This window comes from Chinchilla lanigera, unplaced genomic scaffold, assembly GCF_000276665.1.
Source record: "Chinchilla lanigera isolate Chin_1 unplaced genomic scaffold, ChiLan1.0 scaffold00046, whole genome shotgun sequence".
In the NCBI taxonomy this organism is placed as follows: Eukaryota; Metazoa; Chordata; class Mammalia; order Rodentia; family Chinchillidae; genus Chinchilla; species Chinchilla lanigera.
The window spans coordinates 7,228,070-7,248,969 of NW_004955447.1; the positions used below are offsets into that span (position 1 = coordinate 7,228,070).

The 20,900-nt window shown below is 35.9% G+C and overlaps 1 protein-coding gene across 2 annotated transcripts in view; it reads left to right on the top strand.

Annotated features, from left to right (window-relative positions):
- Epha5 (EPH receptor A5) overlaps positions 1-20,900 on the top strand; it is a 315,936-nt gene that overhangs the window by 161,959 nt on the left and 133,077 nt on the right. The window contains exons 4-5 of one of the 2 annotated variants that reach the window (XM_005392842.2): positions 6,316-6,471; positions 10,417-10,752. In XM_005392842.2, coding sequence (XP_005392899.1) covers positions 6,316-6,471; positions 10,417-10,752 — 492 coding nt within the window. The remainder of the gene's footprint in view (positions 1-6,315; positions 6,472-10,416; positions 10,753-20,900) is intronic. The other variant, XM_013518577.1, reaches the window with a different exon arrangement.

The window sequence follows — 20,900 nt, forward strand, 5'->3', positions numbered from 1 at the left end:
TTGATGACTGAATCTGTGGGAATATTTATTGTGCCTAAATTAAAAATATATATAAGTAGAGAAAATTTAAACATAATAGATGTAATTTTGTTGCCAGATGTTGTGTTCTAACATTAGTCATTTCAACTTACCTTGTAACTAGTCACCAAGTCTAGTGTTAAGTAAAATCTTTTTGTTTGCTGTCATTCCAAAGCTATTGCTATTTCTTAAATTTTTAGTGTGAGCATTTTGTAATTCTATCATTGTGTTAAAATAGCTGTTTTCATCCCATGGAGACATTTTAGTTATAAGGATAAATAAGCTGGTGCTGCCTAATTTGGTTTTTACATAATGATATTATAATATTTAAAATAACATTTTGAGAGCATTTTATCTTATGCTATTTTTAGCAAACATCCTTTACACTTGGGGTAAGTTTTTCTAAATATATTATTTTGAAGAATCTATTTCAAAAGCAAATTTGACATATCTTTTGGTTTGTCATATATAATAGAACTCTAGTTAAAATCTTGTTTATAATGATTTCCTGCCATACTCAATAAAGCATAATTAGATAAATCCATTAGCATTTTTGTAAGTTAATTATTTCTTAAACACCATAGAAAACAGCAAAGTTCTTGGGATGCCATTTAGACCATGAGGACACAAAGAAGTACTATTTACACTAACATTTGAATTTTCTTAAGACACGGAAATACCCTACATGTGAAAAATATTAAATGAATAGTTTCCACTCTTCAGCATATACCCCTGGGTGGACAATGAGAATGCGTAGAAATAAAAGCATGGCAAAAAATTTCCTATCTTCCATAAGAAAGATGCTAAATAAATTGTTTGAAATTCTAGACCATGCAAGAAATGTAATCATGGGGATCACCACATGCATCATGACAATGATAGCTTTTAATATGAGCTCTGGATAAATAGAAATTATTATTAAAATTATTTTCATTCTGTCCTGGAAATTACCAAACTAGCTTTATAAAACATGCTGATACAGAATTTATTTTTTGTCTCCAACCTTTGATTAATTTAAATGGACTTGAGTAGTGTTTTCCTAATAAGGTCTATACAGTGATACCTCAGTTCATCAGTGCTTCTGCTCATGAACAGTTCGGTTCACAAACAAAAGTGCTCTGAAGAATTGTGCTTCTGTTTGCGAACTCCACATTGGATGATGGATGGGACCACAGTTATCTTCCCTGCCAGAACAGTAGCGTGCCATCTTTCCAAGAATCACAGAATAAATTAAATGGTACCACCAAATTATATACAAACGTCATTAAAAGCATTGTACCCCAGAAGCGACTTACATTTTTGAGTGAATCATTAAATTGAAATATAGAGAAACTTTGCTACTTGCCTAAATAATTATTTGTTAAATACTGTATTTATTAAAATGTAAAAAGCTAATTTTCTTTTACTGATGATTATCTGTTTGTTTTCCACGTAGCTTAGTATGTGTGAATAAGCATTTGTATTTCCTCACTGCAGTCCAAAAGTACCTGCCACAGTATGAACAGGAAGTGTTAAGTCAAACAATAAAAACAAGGAAAACAACAGCAAAAGCAGCACCACCCGGTGTCTTTCATGTGCTTTCAGAATCAATCTGAACCCTTTGCTATAGCACATGAGCCTACTTTTAAAAAATTATTTTATTTCTACTTGATTTTTTGCTTAGAATGCTTTCCCTGCAGGGCGAAGAAGCAGAGAATCATATGTAGGCTAGTACGGATGGAGACGGTGAGTATAGTAGGAAAGGGCTTGTGAAGAGTTTTTAAATGTTGTGTGGAAACTTGGGTGCTATGTTGGAATTTTAGAGTGGAGAATAACTGGAGATCCGAACGGTGCTGGAGTCGCTTGTGAAGTGCGTAGCAACAGGATAACTGCCACCTTCCAAAGCAGATGCCCTTGAGTGTGTCAGCTGGCGTTAGAATGGGGAGCTAGAGATACATGATTGGAAAAGCAATTCAAGGAACTATGGCCTAAGGGGAAAATAACCTTGACGATCTAGAGAGGGCAGGATCAGTTACGAGGATGATGTTGTTGTCTGTTTTGTTTTCACTTGATCAGAAAGGGTCAGTTGACTGTATCCCTGCTTTCTGCAATCCATTTCCATGTTGCTGTGAAAAGATCTCTTAAGGCTTTTGTCTCAAAACCCAGAAAGGGAACTGTGTAAATCAAATATTTCCATCAGTAGATGAATGAATGAAGAAATGTGTGCATGTGCACAGTAGAGTATGAATCCATGAAGAAGAATAAATTTGAGACATTTGTGGGAAAATAGATGCACCCTGAGATCGTAGTACCAGTGAAATAAATCAGGCATAGAGGGTTAAAATTGCATGGGGAACCATGCAAGTATGAATAAGTTAAATAATAAAATAAAAGGTGGAGGGCTGGGGATTTAGCTCAGCGGCAAAAAGCGCCTGCCTGGCAAGCGCGAGGTCGTGAGTTCGGTTCCTGGTACCGGAGAAAAAAACCAAAAAAAATAAATAAATAAATAAATAAAAGGTGGGCGAAACAGGGAGGTGATATATACATGTACCGGTCCCCAAGATGAAGGTAATTAGTATGCATCACAAGCACAGATCAGAAGAGATTTTCTTTCATGTAAGTGAGGACACGTTATAACAGAACAAGAGGGAGATGTGCATGCCTGCCTATGGGTTTGGAAATTCGCTTTAAAATACGCAAGTTCTACTCTTTCTCCTTTAATGACTTCCATTTCTCAACGCGGAGACAAGTGCATCACCTGAGTGGTAACAGAGGAACAGCTTGTAAGTAGTTTGCAGAGAGAGGGGCAGATCCAAAAGAATCACAGTGATGTCAGGGACCGAAGGAAACTAACAGAATAACTAAACTGTGTTTGTGCAGCACGATTCCATTCACCAAGTCGGGGGTGGGAGTTACAGTTTGGATTTATGATTTGATAGTATTCAACCGCCCAATCTTTCTGTTTCTTTGACCACCTTAAATTGAATAATGCATTCAACATTCTTCATTATCTTCCCCAAAGACATTCTTTTCCAGTATTTTCTAACCCGAGAAAATAACATTTTCTACTCAGTTCTCGCCAAACATGTCAGAGTACTTTTTTAAACGATTTTCTATCCACTCTTCTGACTCATTCAGTGTATCATGAAACTCATTGGTTTTGTCTCATTCTCATTCATTAGATTTTCCTACCCTTATCTAAACATTGCAATGGCCCTTAAGCATCAGTATGTGTTTGTGGACCAATGCAATTAAAAGCAAAACGCAGAACCAAGAAGATCTTGCTTTCTCCAGTCTATTCCCATGCTGGTATGAAATGATGTCATTACCAGTTTGAGCTCTTTACTTCGCTACTAAAACTATACAGATATTGTAACTATATTGAATTTTAAATTGCTGAAATGTACAATGGCTTTCCTTTACCTGTAAAATGAAGTCTCAGGTACATTTGTTTCTGACAGTGGGTTTAGCTCCTGAATAACTCATCATAAGTTGAAACAGCACAAGTTAAACATGCACTGAAAATATCTAATCTGCTGAAGTTCACAGCTCAGAGTCACCTGTCTGAAACATATGCTGACACTTACTTGAGCCATGGTTGGTCACATTTGCTTCACACAAGGCCTTTGTTGCACAGGGCTCGCAGTTGGCTGACCGGGACCAGTGCCGCTGGCCCACACGATGTGCCGGGGAACAACCAACACGCACCACTAGCCTGGGAAAAGATCAAACTTCAAATTTCAAAAGACACTTTTTACTCCTTCATAGCACTGAAGATTTGCAGATTCACCACCATGAACTTGGGGACGGTCTATTCTAGGTTTTGTGAAATGGTGCCTTTGGTTTTATAAAGTTGTTTCTTCCACTTTATTCACCTGTTTTCCTGTTTAGATCGTTAGTATTCTTCACCTCACACAGCCCTTTGAAAGGATTTCTCCCTTTCAGGCACTGCTGAGCTCCTCTCAGATAATTTACTTAATCTTTCCAATTTTACCAGAGATACACTTCCACAGAGGGTATTCTTTCACGTTTTTGTTTGGGTGATTTGTGTTCACTCTCATCTCTTTCCTACTTTAATCATATTTTTAATTATTGATGTGACACTTCTGAGCAATTACTGACAATTACTCTCTTACCTGTGTAAATCATTACCAAGCAGTTTTCTGGTCTACCAGAAAAATAAAATTTGTAGCCAGACATGGTGGTGCATACCTATAATCTCAGCACTAAGGAGGCTGAGGCGGGAGGATTGCATCAAGTTCATGGTCAGCCTGCGCTACATAGTGAGTTCAAGGCTAGCCTGAACTGCATAGTGAGACCCTGTCTCAAAAAAACAAAAATAAAAAAAATTGTTAAGCTATTATCTGTATTTTTATTGCATTTGTATTATTTTTTGTTTCTAGAGCTATCATGGGAAATTTGAACAAGAGTGTTGTGTATGATGTCACATAGTTTTTAAGTTGAAATGCACTCAATGTAAAGAAAAGAATATTTCATGCATGCTGATGTATTCCTTTCATGCACAGTGTGTGGATCGACACTTCATGACTTGGGAAGAAATAGAGTTTAAAGTGAAAATGACTGTATTAACAGGATAGAAGGAGAAAAATTGGATAACTTCACTAAGTATGGTATTGGCTGCTACAGCAATCCTATTATGAGAAAATAATATTTTAAATCTTCTCCTAATCATTTTACTACAAGAATGTCCTTAATACTATCAAAAAGCTTTCTTATCTTTCAAATACCTTTGCATTTTCTCTGAATCTGTAAGAGCATTAAGGCTTTACTATCACCATAATTAGATCTACTGAAAAAAGTACCTACTTATTTTTGCCAATTCCTGATTATTCGTGGTGATGGCAGAAAGCCTTACCGTGGATTACTAAAACCTGAAATCATTTAGAGCACATGGAAATTAGCCCTGGTTCATTATGTCTATCAGAAATGTCTATTGGAACACGAGTTCGGCTTTGAGCTTTAGCATATATGCACCGGTGCTGGAATAGATACTCTTTAGTGTATGCAGTTAATTTTGAAGATAGAAAAAATATAGTTGATTAGCTTTATGTAAAATAAGCCCTGAAAACTACTTAAAACATCATTTTGGTAGCCTGTAATTAGCCCAGGACAAGCATTAAATACTGAGGTTGGGCTTCATTATCCATTGGGAGAAAAGTGAATTTCTGTGGAAGCCACAGATGAGAGGAGGCACTGCACGAAAACTCACCTGATCACTAACTTAGAAAAGTTCATGCAAATATCAGTAAATGTGTTCTCCACCTGACTCTACATAGGCCAGTAGCACTCTTCATGCCACTGCATTTATCCATGCTGCATTCGGTGACCGTTTCTGAACATACTTTGTTGTCACACAGCAGGATAATTGGTGTGAATGCAATGCTTAAGAAGATGTAATTTCCGCTTTTGACAGCCGTTAAAGTGTGTATAGTGTGTGAGTATTCCTGACCTCACAATAGATAGATACTGAGTTAGTGAGCATCTCAAAGAAATGTTTTTAAATGAGTACAATTTAAAACAAATGCCTAAAATCTGACTTTCACTGTAATCAATGTAATATGGATGATATACCAGATTATGTGCTTATTTGTTTATTCATTTCTCTTTTCATCTTTTATTTTTTTTACTGGGCATTGAATTCAGGGTCTTTGCACTGAGCTACATCCCCAGATCCTTCCTTTTTCCCCTTTTTCATTTTGAGGCACGGTCTCCCTAGCTCCCTAGATTGCCCAGGCTGGGCTTGAACCTGCAGTCCTCCGGCCAACCCCTCTAAGAATGCTGGGACTACACGCAGATACTAGCCAGCCTGGGTTCTCCCGCTCATTTACGTATTCTCCCAATCTCACAGGACTTGGGAAGCTTTCAGCATCTCATTATCAATTTCATATCAAAATTTTGAGCACCTATGATGTATGCCTTTCTGGATTCTATGGGATAGTTTACATTTCTAGTACAGTTGCAGTATTAATGAAACCAAAATTCTACCAAAGCGGCATGTCAATCTTACCTATATACTAAGTATTTGCTTTTACGTATATTATTTCTTATAAGCTCCTTATGGCATAAGAATCATTAAAATATGTACGTTCAATGGATGCTTAATTTGAACACTTTGAACAATTATTTGATTACCTGAATGGTCTGGTACTTAGGATCTCGAAGCGTATGAAAAAGTCTGAAATGATGCAAAGACGGTCATATCTCTAATCTGTGTGTACTGGTCAAACTGATGCCTGATTCACAGGACAGACGCTGCATCTGTGCCAGCCAAGCTCAGTCTCTTATTTCTCTTGACAGTGTGCAGACCGGGGTTCTTCAAAGCCTCGCCTCACAGCCAGACCTGCAGCAAATGCCCACCTCACAGTTACACCCATGAGGAAGCTTCCACCTCTTGTGTCTGTGAAAAGGATTATTTCAGGAGGGAGTCTGATCCGCCCACAATGGCATGCACAAGTAAGGAACCCCACGGATTCTAGGTGACGCTAAACTTCACCAGTTCGGAGGAAGAGCGTGACGGGGCCTGTTAGCTTCTACTGCCATTTCCCCCAACCAGGAGTAGTGTTTGATCCTCCCGATGTAGTCCTCATCCCATTTCAGTCTTCTTGTGTAAGCGTTGAAAAATTTGAATCTTTTTGCTCATTTATGACTCGAAGCATCTTTTTTCCCTCGCTGTAAATCTGAGAGACAGATTTGCAATTTTTCTTTTTATTTTGTGCTTCACTTCAGTTTTCTTGATAGCCAACTATGACTTTGGAAGATCTGCTTTCCCTTTCACATCAAACCTGTTTTTTCTTCTTTCTAAGCCAGTTGTCAATCACATAGTTATGAGTGAAGGGCACTTTCGTCTCGTTCTCACCTGGTCCACTGACCTGCAGGGTCACTGAGAAGGTCATTCAGAAAGAATAGAGAAAACACATCAGGTTCATGGAGCATGAGGGGTGGCAAACCACGTTCCAGCTGTGTATGAAATCCAATTTTTAGCCACCGCTGTATTGCAGCTGTCATGTTTCCTGTTTGTGAATATACTTAACTATCATTAATAACATAGTTAATGGCCATATAATCGGAATAGATAGATATTAAACGTAACTATCTGTAGTGGTTGAATCGATATTTGCCAATACCTTTGATGCTTTCCTTTTTTTCTAGCTTTTCATGTATTTCCAGGAGTGTAACATTTACATCTTTGTTTGCTTTTTGACAATACTTTTGGAGTTTATCCAGAAGCAAAATCTATAGCAGATAAAACAAAAACAGAAGGAGTAAAAGGTGTGAATCCACCCTTCACACCTTTACCTTCTATAACTGTCCTTGTTTGACAACAGTAGGTCCTCGTAAGGAGTATTTGCACTTAGACATGTTCACAAACACTGTGGGAAGCTTACCACGTAGATCCAACCCTAGAGACATAATAGACTCCACCTCATCAAATATTCACAAATTGAAATTTTATATGAATTTCATCGTGTCTGAATTTTATAGTTAGTGTAATGTATTTTCAGAATTCCTAGAGTCACTCATTGACCTTAACTGTACATTACTGAAAATCGTTCTGTTGACCCCAAGATTGATTGTTTTATAGGTTAGATGAATATTAGTGACAAATAATTCCTTGTCAAATGAGTAACGCCATTATTATATAAACTTTGGGGATGATACATTTGATTTCAAGCGATAGACTCTGGTTTCAGTGCAGTTTTAAACGATCGACTAGGTCAGTGAGATCATGAAGTCTTCAAGTAATAGGAAAAGTGCTGGCCCGACTAGAGACTGGTGTATTAAGGGAAGGCAACCGTGGATTGAATCATCTTCTAAATTTCATTAATTTCTAATTAGTATTTTTCTTGAAGTGGTCCAGCTCTATTTGATTTTCAGCCTGAGTGTCAGCCTCCCTTTTTGTACATTTGCTATGTTTGGCAGTAAGAGAGAGGCTGGGCTTTGGTGGCAAGGACTTAGCTTAGCACTTGCTTAGGATCAAACCCACAGGCAGGCTTTGCACTCTCCGTCTGGATGTATGTGAATTTCTAATGCTGTGTTTTGGAAGGACATTTGTTCGTAGGCATTGCCCAAAATAGGTTGTGTGTGTGTGTGTGTGTGTGTGTGTGTGTGTGTGTGTGTGTGTGTTTACTTGCACTCATAGTATCACAGATACTGCATAGGACCTCTTTATGGCTTAATTGGCATTTGGATGAAGATCATGAACTTTTGCCTTTGGCTCTTCAGAAATGAATTTATGGTTTCAACTCCTTTCAATATATTTTTTTGCAATATACAGCTATAGATATATGCATAAAACAGGAAAACCAATTTTTTTAAGTGTACTGAAAACAGTCAAGCAAACTTTGTAAAACCTAAATTTTAATGAAGCTAATTAAGTAAGAGTACTTCTCCGAGTTCTGCTTTTGTTCACACATTATACATATTATCAGGACACTGTAATTTTTTAGTTATACAGTAAATGAGAGCTTTTACTTCTTACCCTTACTTTAGAGCTTCCGTTGAGTTTGAGTTTAACTTTAGCAGTATGTGCCCCCACCTAAATGCTGAGCAGCTATTAGAAGCAGAATCAGAACAAAAGGAGAAGTCAGACTGGTGCATTTTTATAGATTTAGGTGAAAATGGTTAAGTGCAAGTATATTTCAGTTAGGAGAGAAAAAGGCAGCAGTTTGATATCTTTCTGAACTAGACAGATTTTGGCTATGTTTTTACCTTTTTCTAAGAAGTTGATCTCAAATTATAATTTCTCCATAATGTGTTAATAATTAAATAAGCTAAAGTTTTTAGTTAGAAATAATGCTTATATTTCCATTTTGAGAAATTGTTGTGACTGAAAATGACTTACACTGAAGTATGTGAGGTTAAACAGAGGGACAAATGCAAAGAATTCAATCATGAATACATTCATTGTAGGGATTGTTTTGGCAAAAGAAAAACACCAACTCTAGTTACGGAGTTCCTTCACTCAAATGTTGTCATTTTTTAAGAGCTAAATCTCTAAATACTAGAAAAACTTCTTGTTACTTTTGTACTTATTCCTCAACAATTATGGCTTAATAAATGTTAGGTAGGAAATTATTATTAGTTTTTGTTTTTAAAGCAAATAGCACATGTTTAGGGTAACTAATATATATCATCTTTAGTAGTTTTATTTATGTTTGTGGCCATTCCAATATCATAATTCCGTTTTGTTCCCTATAAAGTGAAAAATTGGGACTTTCAAATGAACATAAATGTATTTTCTATTTGAGAACATCTGATAGTATAACATAGACAGTGAACTGAGGTTTTTACCTAAATATCTCATAATCAACTGTACACATGCAATTTTAATTATTTTAATATGCTAATTATTACCTTCAGAAACACTTAAAATAATATTCAAATAGGATATTGTTACTTGAGCAATTCTTTAAGCAATCTAAGCAACCTGAACTGTAGATTTCACAACTAAAATGTAATGGAAATGTTCTATCTTATTTAAATAAGATGTTTCTGATTATAAATGTTTGTATAGTTACATTCAATTTATATTAACATGTAAATAAAAAAGTGTCTAGTAAATACTGAATGAAGTTAGGAAAGTTACACTGTTACTATTCTGAGATAGAATGATTTTATGAAAATAGTTTAGCTAAGTGCAGTTCTTTCCTTATTGTTGTGGGTTATCAGAAATTATAATTCGATCTACAGATCATTCAAACTTTGTTGGCTTTTTGCTCTTCATACTGAAGTGCCTTTGAGACTTTTGCAATGAATTTCAGATTTTCAATGAAGTAAAATTCAAACTTGCAGAACCATAATATGAAAATAGTGAATAAGAGAAGTTTTCCTGCAGATTGTGACATTGACCAATTACTTAACTCTCTTTGAAGGGAGAGTTTCAAATTCTGTTAGTGATTTATCAAGTAATTATACAGTCTATTGTGAGATAACCTAATCTGTTTATGTTTAACTTGGTACAGAATTTGTCTTCAAGAACCACACTTAAAAGTACTGTTTTTATCTGTGCTTCTGATTTAGCGTACTTTCTGTTCATTTCTTTGTATTAGAGAGGAAATAATCAGTTCAATCCCCAAGAAAAGTCATTTACACTTTTAAACTCTTATTTAACATTATTTGTACATACATAGTTTCCTTCCATAATTACTTGTATATGTACTAAGTGAAACATCTTTTACTAATGTAATTACAGTCCCAAATAAATCATGCCATGGGACATAAGCACCACTATTGTCCCTCGAAACACTAGCAAGCTTTCTCAAAGATAAATCTAAGTTACAACTTTAAAAATTAATTGAAAAAATATTTTTTCCCTTCAGACAAGGAAGTAGTGTGGTAGATGATGCCTAATTAATATCATCTTAAAATATGTTTTTCTCACTTTACTTTGCAAACCAGGACCCCCCTCAGCTCCTCGGAATGCCATCTCAAATGTTAATGAAACTAGTGTCTTTCTGGAGTGGATTCCGCCTGCTGACACTGGTGGAAGGAAAGATGTGTCCTATTATATTGCATGCAAGAAGTGCAACTCCCATGCAGGTGTGTGTGAGGAGTGTGGCGGTCATGTCAGGTACCTCCCCCAGCAAATCGGCCTGCAAAACACCTCTGTCATGGTGGTGGACCTGCTCGCTCACACAAACTATACCTTTGAGATTGAGGCAGTGAATGGAGTGTCCGACTTGAGCCCAGGAGCCCGGCAGTTTGTTTCTGTAAATGTAACCACAAACCAAGCAGGTAAGTGCCATGCCCAACCAAATTCTAATATTTTGGGCCTACCTCTGTTAGTTATCTCCAGAGCCCAGTAGTGTTGACTGAGTTCTGTGAAAGGACATCTTCTTCAACCAAAATATCAGAATTTAACGTATAACACATCTCAAAATGCTTTTTTTTGTATCTTTAAATAAACAAATAGAAAAATGAAGACTTAGTTGACATATCCACAGACCAGGAAAAATACGTTTTAACTGAGTTTTTTCAATAAAAGTGAATTTCTGGCTTAAAATTATGTGATTTCACACAATTCCTCTTTATAGTTCAGATCTACACTTTTTGTTTTTTTCTTTCACCCTTCAAAATTTAAAACTTTATTGGTTTGGCACGTGATTAGGCAGTTTTATTTCCTCACTGGTTTGCTTGCATGGTTCCACAGCTGAATTTTAGTTTGCAAATTGTAACAGTTTTTCTTATTATGGTAACAAAAATTCATGAAGTGAAATTTTCTGGGCTAAACCCATTTATCAACATTAGAAAAGCGATGAACTCTTGTACTGCTACGTGGACACACATCTATGTTGTAGGTGGAGATCTTGGAATTATTATGGGGTACTTGTTACACAGTAAGGAAGAAATCCTGTCCAAGCCACTAGTTCCCCTCTATTTGCCCTCAGATTTTGATTATAAAACAATCAATAAGGAAGACTTCATTTCTAGTAAAATAAAAGTCCAAAAAAATCAATAATTGACTTAATAATTCATCTCACTGGAGGAAAGAGTCTCCAAACTCAAGAGCAATTTGTAACTTCTTTTGTCCAACAGCAGATATCTAGGAGCGGAAAATGAAGGAAGGCGTTAAAACCAAAACGATATTTTAAAGAAAGTTAAAAAAAAATAACAAAATAATAACACCATAGACAAAAAACAACACAAAAACAGTAAAAATGATGCAGGGTTTCAAAACAAAATGATAGGGATTAACAGTGGTTGTTATGTTACATATTGTTGTCTTCAACAAAGTTGCTCAGATTACCAGATGTAAGAATGCAGGATTGACCAAACCATTAATTCTCTTTAAAATAAAAAGAGTTATAACTTTATTCTGGCTTATGCGTTGCTCAAAACTTTCAGCTCAGGTTTATAGTAAGCTCATCAGCTCCTTAGTACCTCTGGGCTTTGGTCAGTGAGTGTATCCTTGTCCCCTGTCCCGACACAGTGTGTTCAGACCCAACTGGACTTAGTTCATGTACTAATAGAATAAGTTAGTAGATTGTGGAATGCTGGGATTGATGAGTAGTCTTGATTATTAAGCCTCAGCCAAAATAATTACTTTGGGTTGTTGTGTACGTCAGGTAATGTAAGAGTTTATTTCTTCAAAATAAGAAAATACAGTTCAGTTCCTAGTTAAGTTTCTGATTCAGTTCCTAGATTGAGAAACCCAAGGAGAACATCCACAGATACCTAGTACAATGCAGTGAAATCCACTGTATGTTCTCATCCATATTGGATGTATGTCCTTGCATTTTTTTCCACAAATAATACACATACACGCAAGCCGTCTCCTCAGTGCATTCTTTGTATATTTCTTCACTTGCTTTTTAATCTGAAGTGGAACTAAAACAAGTACTAAAGAGCTGGACAGGAAGATGCAAAATTAGCTTTTCCTTCGGTATAAGGAAAAAGCAATCAGCTGCAATCACTCTTATCAAATGTGAGCAGTCTCAGGCGATATCAAAGTGTTCAGTAAATGTGAACGGTACTGTACAAAAATATACAAACTAGTGATTTCAGGCTTCTAGGCAACATATTTCAACCTTCTTTGACTCTACCGTGAGTTTTCTTTTATCATATTAAAATCATATTGACTAAACACTTTCTCCTTTGGGAGAACATTCTGAAGCTTGCATAACCTTAACTTCTTTGGAATATATTCCTTTGATGATCTAAATATAGGAAATGGCTTTATTGTTTTAGCAGTGTGCTCAATAAATAAAAATAGACTATTTCTCTTTGGCTCACTGCCTGTTTGGACTCCAAAGTGTGTTACTTGGATCTTGAGTGTTTTAAATACAACTCTCCTGTTAAACAAATATTTATAAACAAAATGATAGGTTCTAATCAAAACAGACATTTGGTTATAAAATCCTTGCAAACCTAACCCCCAAAATTACAGTATGATTTCTCTCATTCCAGATCAAGTCAATTTCAGTTCGCATAAAATGTATTACTTCAAATAACTTACTTAATATATCTTAGATTTAATGCCACCACGGCTAAATGTGTACATTCTAATATCAGTGGAAGTGGATTGAAGTAGTTGGTTTTTAATCTCTACACATTTTTCAACATTGAATAAAGTTTCCTACATTATATGTGTTATTATATAAAATTTCATGTATGTACATTTTACCTTCGATTTTAAGCTGCTATAAGATTCATTTTTTATATGTATTTCTTCCTTGAGTATTTTATTTCAGATTTGTAATTGACTTCAACTGTTGTTCCAACATGTGCTGGTTGATATGATTACTTTTTGTGTGTGACAGCAAAACAAAAATGAACTGTCCAGATTAAAAAAGGACAAGAAGAAAAAAACAGTTTGTGTAAGACAAAAATTTTGCAAGAAGTGCCAGAGTAAAATTGGTTACCTAACCCTGCCTGATAATCTATAAAAATGTACAAATTAAATGATTAATGTATAGATATTTATAGAGTACTTAAAACATTTTCTTAATAATTATATCATCATGGACCCTAGCATGTTGCTTTTAAAGAACTTGTCTAACTTTAAATGATACTTCTTATGTAATTTATTAGTAGAATAAAATGATAAAGTTGCATGGAATATATTAGATTTATTTATCATGTAGGATTCTTATTCTATGTAGCCACAGTACTGAGATTGACATGAAGGAATTCGAAAATTTTTGTGGGAATTTTCCTGGTAAGGAAAAGTTTAACTTATATGAAGAGGAAAAACAAAGAAAAAGCAGATGTAACATAAAGATAAAGTAATGCTACCCTTAGGGAAAGAAATTATATGAAAATTAAATGTGAATTCATGAATAGTATAATGAGTTCTTAACAAATAAACAGATTGTAAAAGGGATAAAATAGTGAATGTGCACACTATGTGTTCTTAAACTTAGACAAAGACTATAATATATTGAGTTCTGCATGTTCTCTAGTGAGTATATATGACTTAAATAATACATTACTTTTAAAAATTTGACGTATAATATTCTTTGCCAAAAACTGTTTAGAGTCACTTAATTACAACACTTATGCTGCTCTTCTGTTTTATTTTTTTGGGAAATCTAAAATATTTGACTTCATTTAGTAAGTAGATAGGTGAGTACATAGGTAGATAGATGGGGAGAGCTTTTTACACATAGTGTAAAAAGTAGAAATTCTATTGAAAGCAATCACTTTGAAAGTTTCATTTTCTGCCCACAAAATAGTATGAATTCATCATTTTTTTTACAGTTATATTTTCTTTAAAAATAATTTTCCACTGGGTATTTTTAAGCTATATTTTAAAACTCCTTTAATATCTAAACATATTTATCTTGTACCAAAGAAAGTTAAGTTCATTTTTAATCACAAACCCAAAATTAGAAATAACTCACATGTAAAAGTACATGAGTTTGGTTATGGGCCGAAGTAGACCAAACTGTCATTGTTCGGAGTTTAGTCTTAGGCTTTATGCTCTTCCCTAGGGCCCGTGTGGGCGTGAGGGGGGCCATGTAGAGCTGTCTCACTTTTCGCTTCTGAGGGCTGATCTTACCCCGCAGACCGTCAGAAGTGCCGTGGAGGTTGGTGCTCTCTGTATCTGGGTGAGCGTGATTTCTAGGCTCCTGTGTACGTGTGTGGGGCGTAGTGCAGTTCATTTCGCCAGGTCTTTTCAGTTGTGCCCTGCTCTGTAAGGGCCCAGAACATTTCACAGGATGGCCCGACGACAAGATTTCCGGAAGGCTAAGTTAGCCCGCATAATGCAATTTCAGAGAACACTGAAACAAGAAAGCTATCATGCCTATATCTTGTACTCTGGATAACTAATACAAAGACAGTAATACACAATGTATTAATTATTAGAACTCTCTGACTAACCTGTTTTGAAACACTTTTATTATTATTTGTATTTTTTCTCTTTAAAATAAAAAATAAGTAAAAATAATACAACAAGAAAAAAGGATACTTAGCTTATAAATCCTACTAAAGGATAAAAATTTTTTGTTGTTTTTTTTTCCGTTACCGGGAATCGAACTCACGACCTTGTGCTTGCCAGGTAGGCACTGTGCCGCTGAGCTAAATCCCCAGCCCCTAAAGGATAAAAATTTAAAGGAAATATCAGTTGTGAATCTCATCAAGTTGAGAAATGTCTATATTCAGTGCAAAATCTGGCATTTATATAATTGACACAATCACTTTTTAATGTAGTATAAGGAAGAGAATGATAACACTGGATTCATGGACTTACTGTGCAGGTTAAATGGGGGTGATTTATAAAAGTTTAGAGCAGTCCCTGCAATGTCCTAAATGTTCTGTGAATCCATTTATTAGTAGTAGCACTAGCTAGCAGTTGTAGCTCATTTTAAGCCTCTTTCATTCACAAAATAAAGTACAGTAATTCTACACACACACAAAAGTGAAAGCACAGTTTTTCCTCTAAAGGGCAAACGTTTTGTTGCAGTCTCTTATTGAGAAGTTTCAAAAATCATTACCATTGGTTAGATCGTTATGATTCTGAGGGACAGGGGCTGTGTTGATTCTTCGGGCGGAAACCCTTTGGCCATTTTTGCCTTCACTGACTGGTTAAACCTGTGTTTCCCCATTTTAATCTTTTCATCGCGGAGTAAATGATTTACTTAGAGACTCTAAATTTGAAAAAACATAATGAAAGGGTGAGATGAAGATAACAGTTTGTCATCTGTAAGATGAACGCAAGCCAAAATTCCACTCTTTACAAGACCCTTGGCGTCTCTACTTAGGCCAGGGCTTCTTCACAATATTCTAAACCCGCAGGGATTAATGTTAGCCTGGGGGCAATGTTCTGTAATCTCTGAAAGGCTTTCGCATTTATCCCCGTTCCTTTCTGTCTTCAGGGTTTAAAAATTGTCACAGGTATCATTAAGAAATACTAGATGGACATTAGACCCTATTAACCTGTGATTGGCATACAGAACTCTTTTCAAGAGTAACTGCCTCCCTCTTCAGGTAAATGGCTATAGGGTAGGTACAGGCATTCATGTATGGTAATTATTAAGAAGGCATGGCTAACTAGATCATTAAATATGGATTTTTCCTCCTAGACTTTGATGGTACAGATTTTAGGGCTCATTATTTCACTCCATGCATATGTAAGTATTGTACTATTACCATTAAAATCCTACTGCTTACTATGAAATACGTACCCACTTTCTCTTCTGGAATAAAATGGTGCTCTTTGACCTCTGTTGCTCCTAAAGCTAAAGTAATCAAGAAAATATTTCACTTTAGCTTCACATTTAATTTGCTTTCTTTTTTTCTGGTACCGGGGATCGAACTCATGGCCTTGTGCTTGCTGGGCAGGCACTGTGCCGCTGAGCTAAATCCCCAGCCCCTAATTTTCAATTATAAAGAAGAGAAATGATGGAAATTGAAAATTGCAGTTTCATCCATTTTGTTTTTCATTGTCCTTCCTGGAGATGTAATCAGTGAGCGGTTCGTAGATCTTAAACAATAATCCACTTTAACATTACTTTTTCAGAAGGTCACCGAATCATTTCTACATTAAAATAGGGAATTCCCATATCAGAACTTTACTTGGGTCACCTTTACTTTCAGAGTTTTGTTGCTAAGTATAGGTAGGAAGCACCTGTACCCACGCCCCGTACTAGCACCGCATCTACGATCATACATCCATGCCAGCCTGAATGAAATTCTTGCTTGCTTTTACCTCAGGAATGCATGAAATTTATTTTTGTCCGTATTCCTCTACGCTTTTTCAAATTTAAACTGTAGAATCCAGTAAGGCTTGAAGCTTCCTATCCCCAATACTGAATAGATAATTGGCTCCCAGGAGGATGCTGGGATCTTGAGTTCAGAGGGGACAATAAGCTGGGGAGGAAGGCAGTGGCTCTCCGCTATTCACCACTTCAGCTAAGGTGCGCGCTGGGCATAGAGGTGAAGGGACAGCTTCCTCGGTCGGGTGTGAGCCAGCTGCGTCTAACTAGACAGGCAACTCAGTAAGTTCAAAACATTGGGAAGAATTTGGGTCACTGAAATTCTACTATTAATCCAAACATTCTATTGCTCGGTGTTTTGCATTTTCCCCAGAATGGTCTCCTTTTCTCAAAAGGCAGGGCAGTAAATTCAGTCACCTCAGTAATTCAGAAATTCAGTTGGAAGACAATTGGACTTTGATGTGTAGACATCGTCTTTCTCTACAAAAGACATGGGGTCCTTAAAGCTTCGTGGGAACACCCTGATCAGTGTAACCTGAGTTGAGAACTTACATTCTGAACTAGTTACTTTCTTTCTTTAAACTCTACAGTGCATTTAGACACCCTTCTCGTACTTCTTCATAGCTTTTATATGGAAACAGGTGGAGTTGGTTCACCAAAACTACCATGTTCAATGAGTAGTTTATCCAGGGACTGCACAGATGTCTTTAATTTGCCATCTTTAAATATTAAATAGACCTTTGTCGCCCTGAAGAACAGTCAGTGTGGTCCTTCAGCTTGTGATCCTTCCCTTGAAAGACTATCTAACATTCCCCTGGGGTTATTTTTCTGTTCTTACCGTGTGTTTACCTACTGGCAGACAAAGTCTGCTCTGACTAGTTGAAACAGAAAAAAGCATTGAGATGTAATATTAAGTGGCTCATAGAATCACTGAGAAGAGCAGATTCAAAGAGTAGGATCTCTTTCTAGAAACTGTGCCCCAAATCTCCACAGATGTAGCTTTGTGATACTAAACATTGCCGTATAGCTGACAAGCAATACATGGACGGCAGGCCTTTGATTTTATTGCAATTGCTGTTAGCACTAGTAGTATGGTTATTTCTGGGTCTCAGTCTTGAAATTACAGAAAACCAGCAGGACTGCCACCAGCAAAATATGAGCCTCCGACGAAGTAGCGACTCGTTAAGTTGTCTGTGTAAAGTAAGATCTTGCCTGGACCAATCTATCTAATGTACACTACGTGGGACACCTTTGACCTAGCAGCATGGGAACCTGAGCTTTTAAAGTTGTAATTTCATTGTTGGAGAGACAGGGGCCGTTACTTGGGTTGTGTCACTATACAGATTGCCATTCACATGATTTTCATGTATTTGGAAAACCTTTACTGAACATTTACAATTCAATGAGAGTTTCTGTAAACATTTTTTTCATTTATTTTTTATTTTTCATTTCTCCTTTGTTAAATGTAAATTCTCTTTTTATTTTAAAGAGAATTAAAAAATGAAAAAATAACACAAAAACAAAACAACACAAACAATAAAAAACGATACAGGATTTCAAAACAAAATGATAGGAATCAACAATGGTTGCTATATTACATATTGTTATCTTCAACGAAGTTGCTCAGATTAACTGATGTAAGAATGCAAGACTGATCAAACGAAGAGAATAAAAAGTAATAAAAAAAATTAGAAAAGATACAGAGCTTCGCTAAACAAGATGGTAGAAATTCAACAATGGTTCTTATATTGCATATTGTTGTCTTCAGATTAGTTGTTCAGATTACTAGATATAAGCATGCAAAATTGCTCAATAAAAAAATTTAGTCATTAACTGTTCCTTTCAATAAACCAATAGACAGACATCAGCAGTACAGTTATGCCAGCTGTCCTTTCATATACATATATATTTTTTCCCTTCTTTCTTTCTCCTTTCCTTCATCCCACTTGTCCCTTCCCTTTGAGCAGTTTCTTTCTCTTTCACAATATTTATTGTACCTTTAGGGTTTTATTTACTCTTTCAGGTTCTTACAGTAGGGAGACAGTATGATGTTTACACATGTGGGTCTGATTTTATTTCACTTTTGAGTGTGGTCTCTATTTGCATCTATTTACAATTTTTGATATAAATAATCTCTGTTATTTTAAGAAAATCAAAGTTAATTAACTGTTACATATGTGTTTCTCTCTGTTGCTCTTTTCTCTTTGTGTCTCTGGTGTTGAGGATTAAGTTAGTTATTTGCCTCAATTTAGAGTGCACTTTACCATTTTTGAACCACTCAAGGCCTAACTACTTTGTGTTTTCTAATGTAAATAATTTTACATTTTTACCACATTCAATGACCATTCCCAAAACTAAAGATAACTATTATTATTTTGTTTATTTTACAAGTTCTGTTTTGACATGTGTCTCTAATATTAAATGCATGCTTTACAATTTTCATGTAATGGTTATATCATATACCTCATTCTGTCTCGTAATTTTTCACCATAATCACAGTATGCTAAAGATCCTCCTTTGTTGCTTTTGCCATTAAATGTGCTGCTGAGGCTGTCACGAGTCCTTTACACTTTTTGTATCAGCTCACCCAGTAATGGCGACCAGGCTTTTCTGACTTTCCATTTGTGGGCATGCTGTGTTTAGTGGAAAGCCCTATAATAGTGATTTTTATATCCGCATTCTCAAAGTTTAAATTCTAAAAAAAGAAAAGAAAAGAAAAGTCCCGTTGAACAAATGGATCACATTTCTAGCTCTTTCTCCATTTCTCTACATGATGTACCTACTAGAGTTTTGTTGCTTTCAAGTTGAAATGTACGGTGAGGAAACTGTGTTTGTTTGCATGTGTTAAGTAGAACAGATGAGTGTGCTGGTTAAGGGTCTGGATTATAGCGTCTGACTTTCTGGTTTTTATTCTGTTTTTGCCATTTTCTGACTTTTTCATATGGAGGCTGCCTAGTTATCCATGGACCTAAGTTTTTGTATCATGAAATGGAAAAAGAAAGTTACGTATGACATAGAATGCATGTAAGAACAACGTAAGTTGATATGTTGTATGTAATAAGGTTTTAAATTGCTAACAGTAGTATTTAAGAGGCTTTTCAAATATTACTCCAAAGAGTCTAAAACATGGAATAAACTATAGAAAACATAGGGTTTATACTTAATAAGTAGTATTTTCTAGACAGCCTCATTGATAAAGTTAAAAGAAGTTAAATAAAAGTAAAATGTATTGGATAGAACCATAGATTTCACAGGAAATGAGAGAAGTGCTTCAGGCTTGCAGGAGTGAACCAAGAAACTTCCTTCTGCATAGAATATTTTCAAGGATGTTTCAAAACATTTAAGGTTATTTTATTTTGTTCTTGAGACAGGATTGAACTGTGTATTGCAGGCTAACCTTGAACTGAACATCCTGCCTCGGACTCCTGAGTGCTGGAATGACAGATGTATGCCTTCACATCTAAAAAAATATTCAGCTTGATATTAAATTGGAAGGTGTTATAATTTTGATAAAATATCTACAGCAGCAAAAAAAAAAAATCTACAGCAATAACATAAAGAAATGAGTATAATTGTCAGAGTAAGGGAAAAGAACATATTTAATATAGAGAAAATAAGTTCATTACAATATTTTTTAGAAAAAGTATAAATTATGTTGACCACATCATTTGTATGTGCAGCTAGAGATGAATTCTATCTGTTGCCAAAGTTTCCAAGCAGGAGTATCTAAAGACAAGTATTTGGTTGAATTGTGTATTTTGAATATCTCTGTATTGGCCTCATATTGATAATTCTGTGACCAGATCAATGTTCTGATTACGGCTCCCAACAAAACTCATAATTTTACCAGTCACTGTCAGCAAAACATTTTGTCACAGCCCATGATGACTTGGAACCTGTATTTTCAGGGTCCAGTGGTGATGTTAGGGGCCCATGGTCCAGCAAACTGCTTTCTACATCAACCTGAAACCAGAGAGGAAGAGGAAGCGGTAGTGCCCAATAATTCCTCTTGAGGTCACACCCACTGTCATGTAAGGGTCTTCCCAAAGACCCCACTTCCCAGGGGTTGTACCATCTCCCATAGCACTGCCCAGGGGCCAAGCCTTTAATGCACCATCCTGTGGAAGACATTCAGTACCCAAACTATAGCACACAGTGTCTTCAGTATCCAGTGGGTTTAAAACTTTCTGTGCTTGTTTGTTAGGAGCATAAGACTGGGTCAGA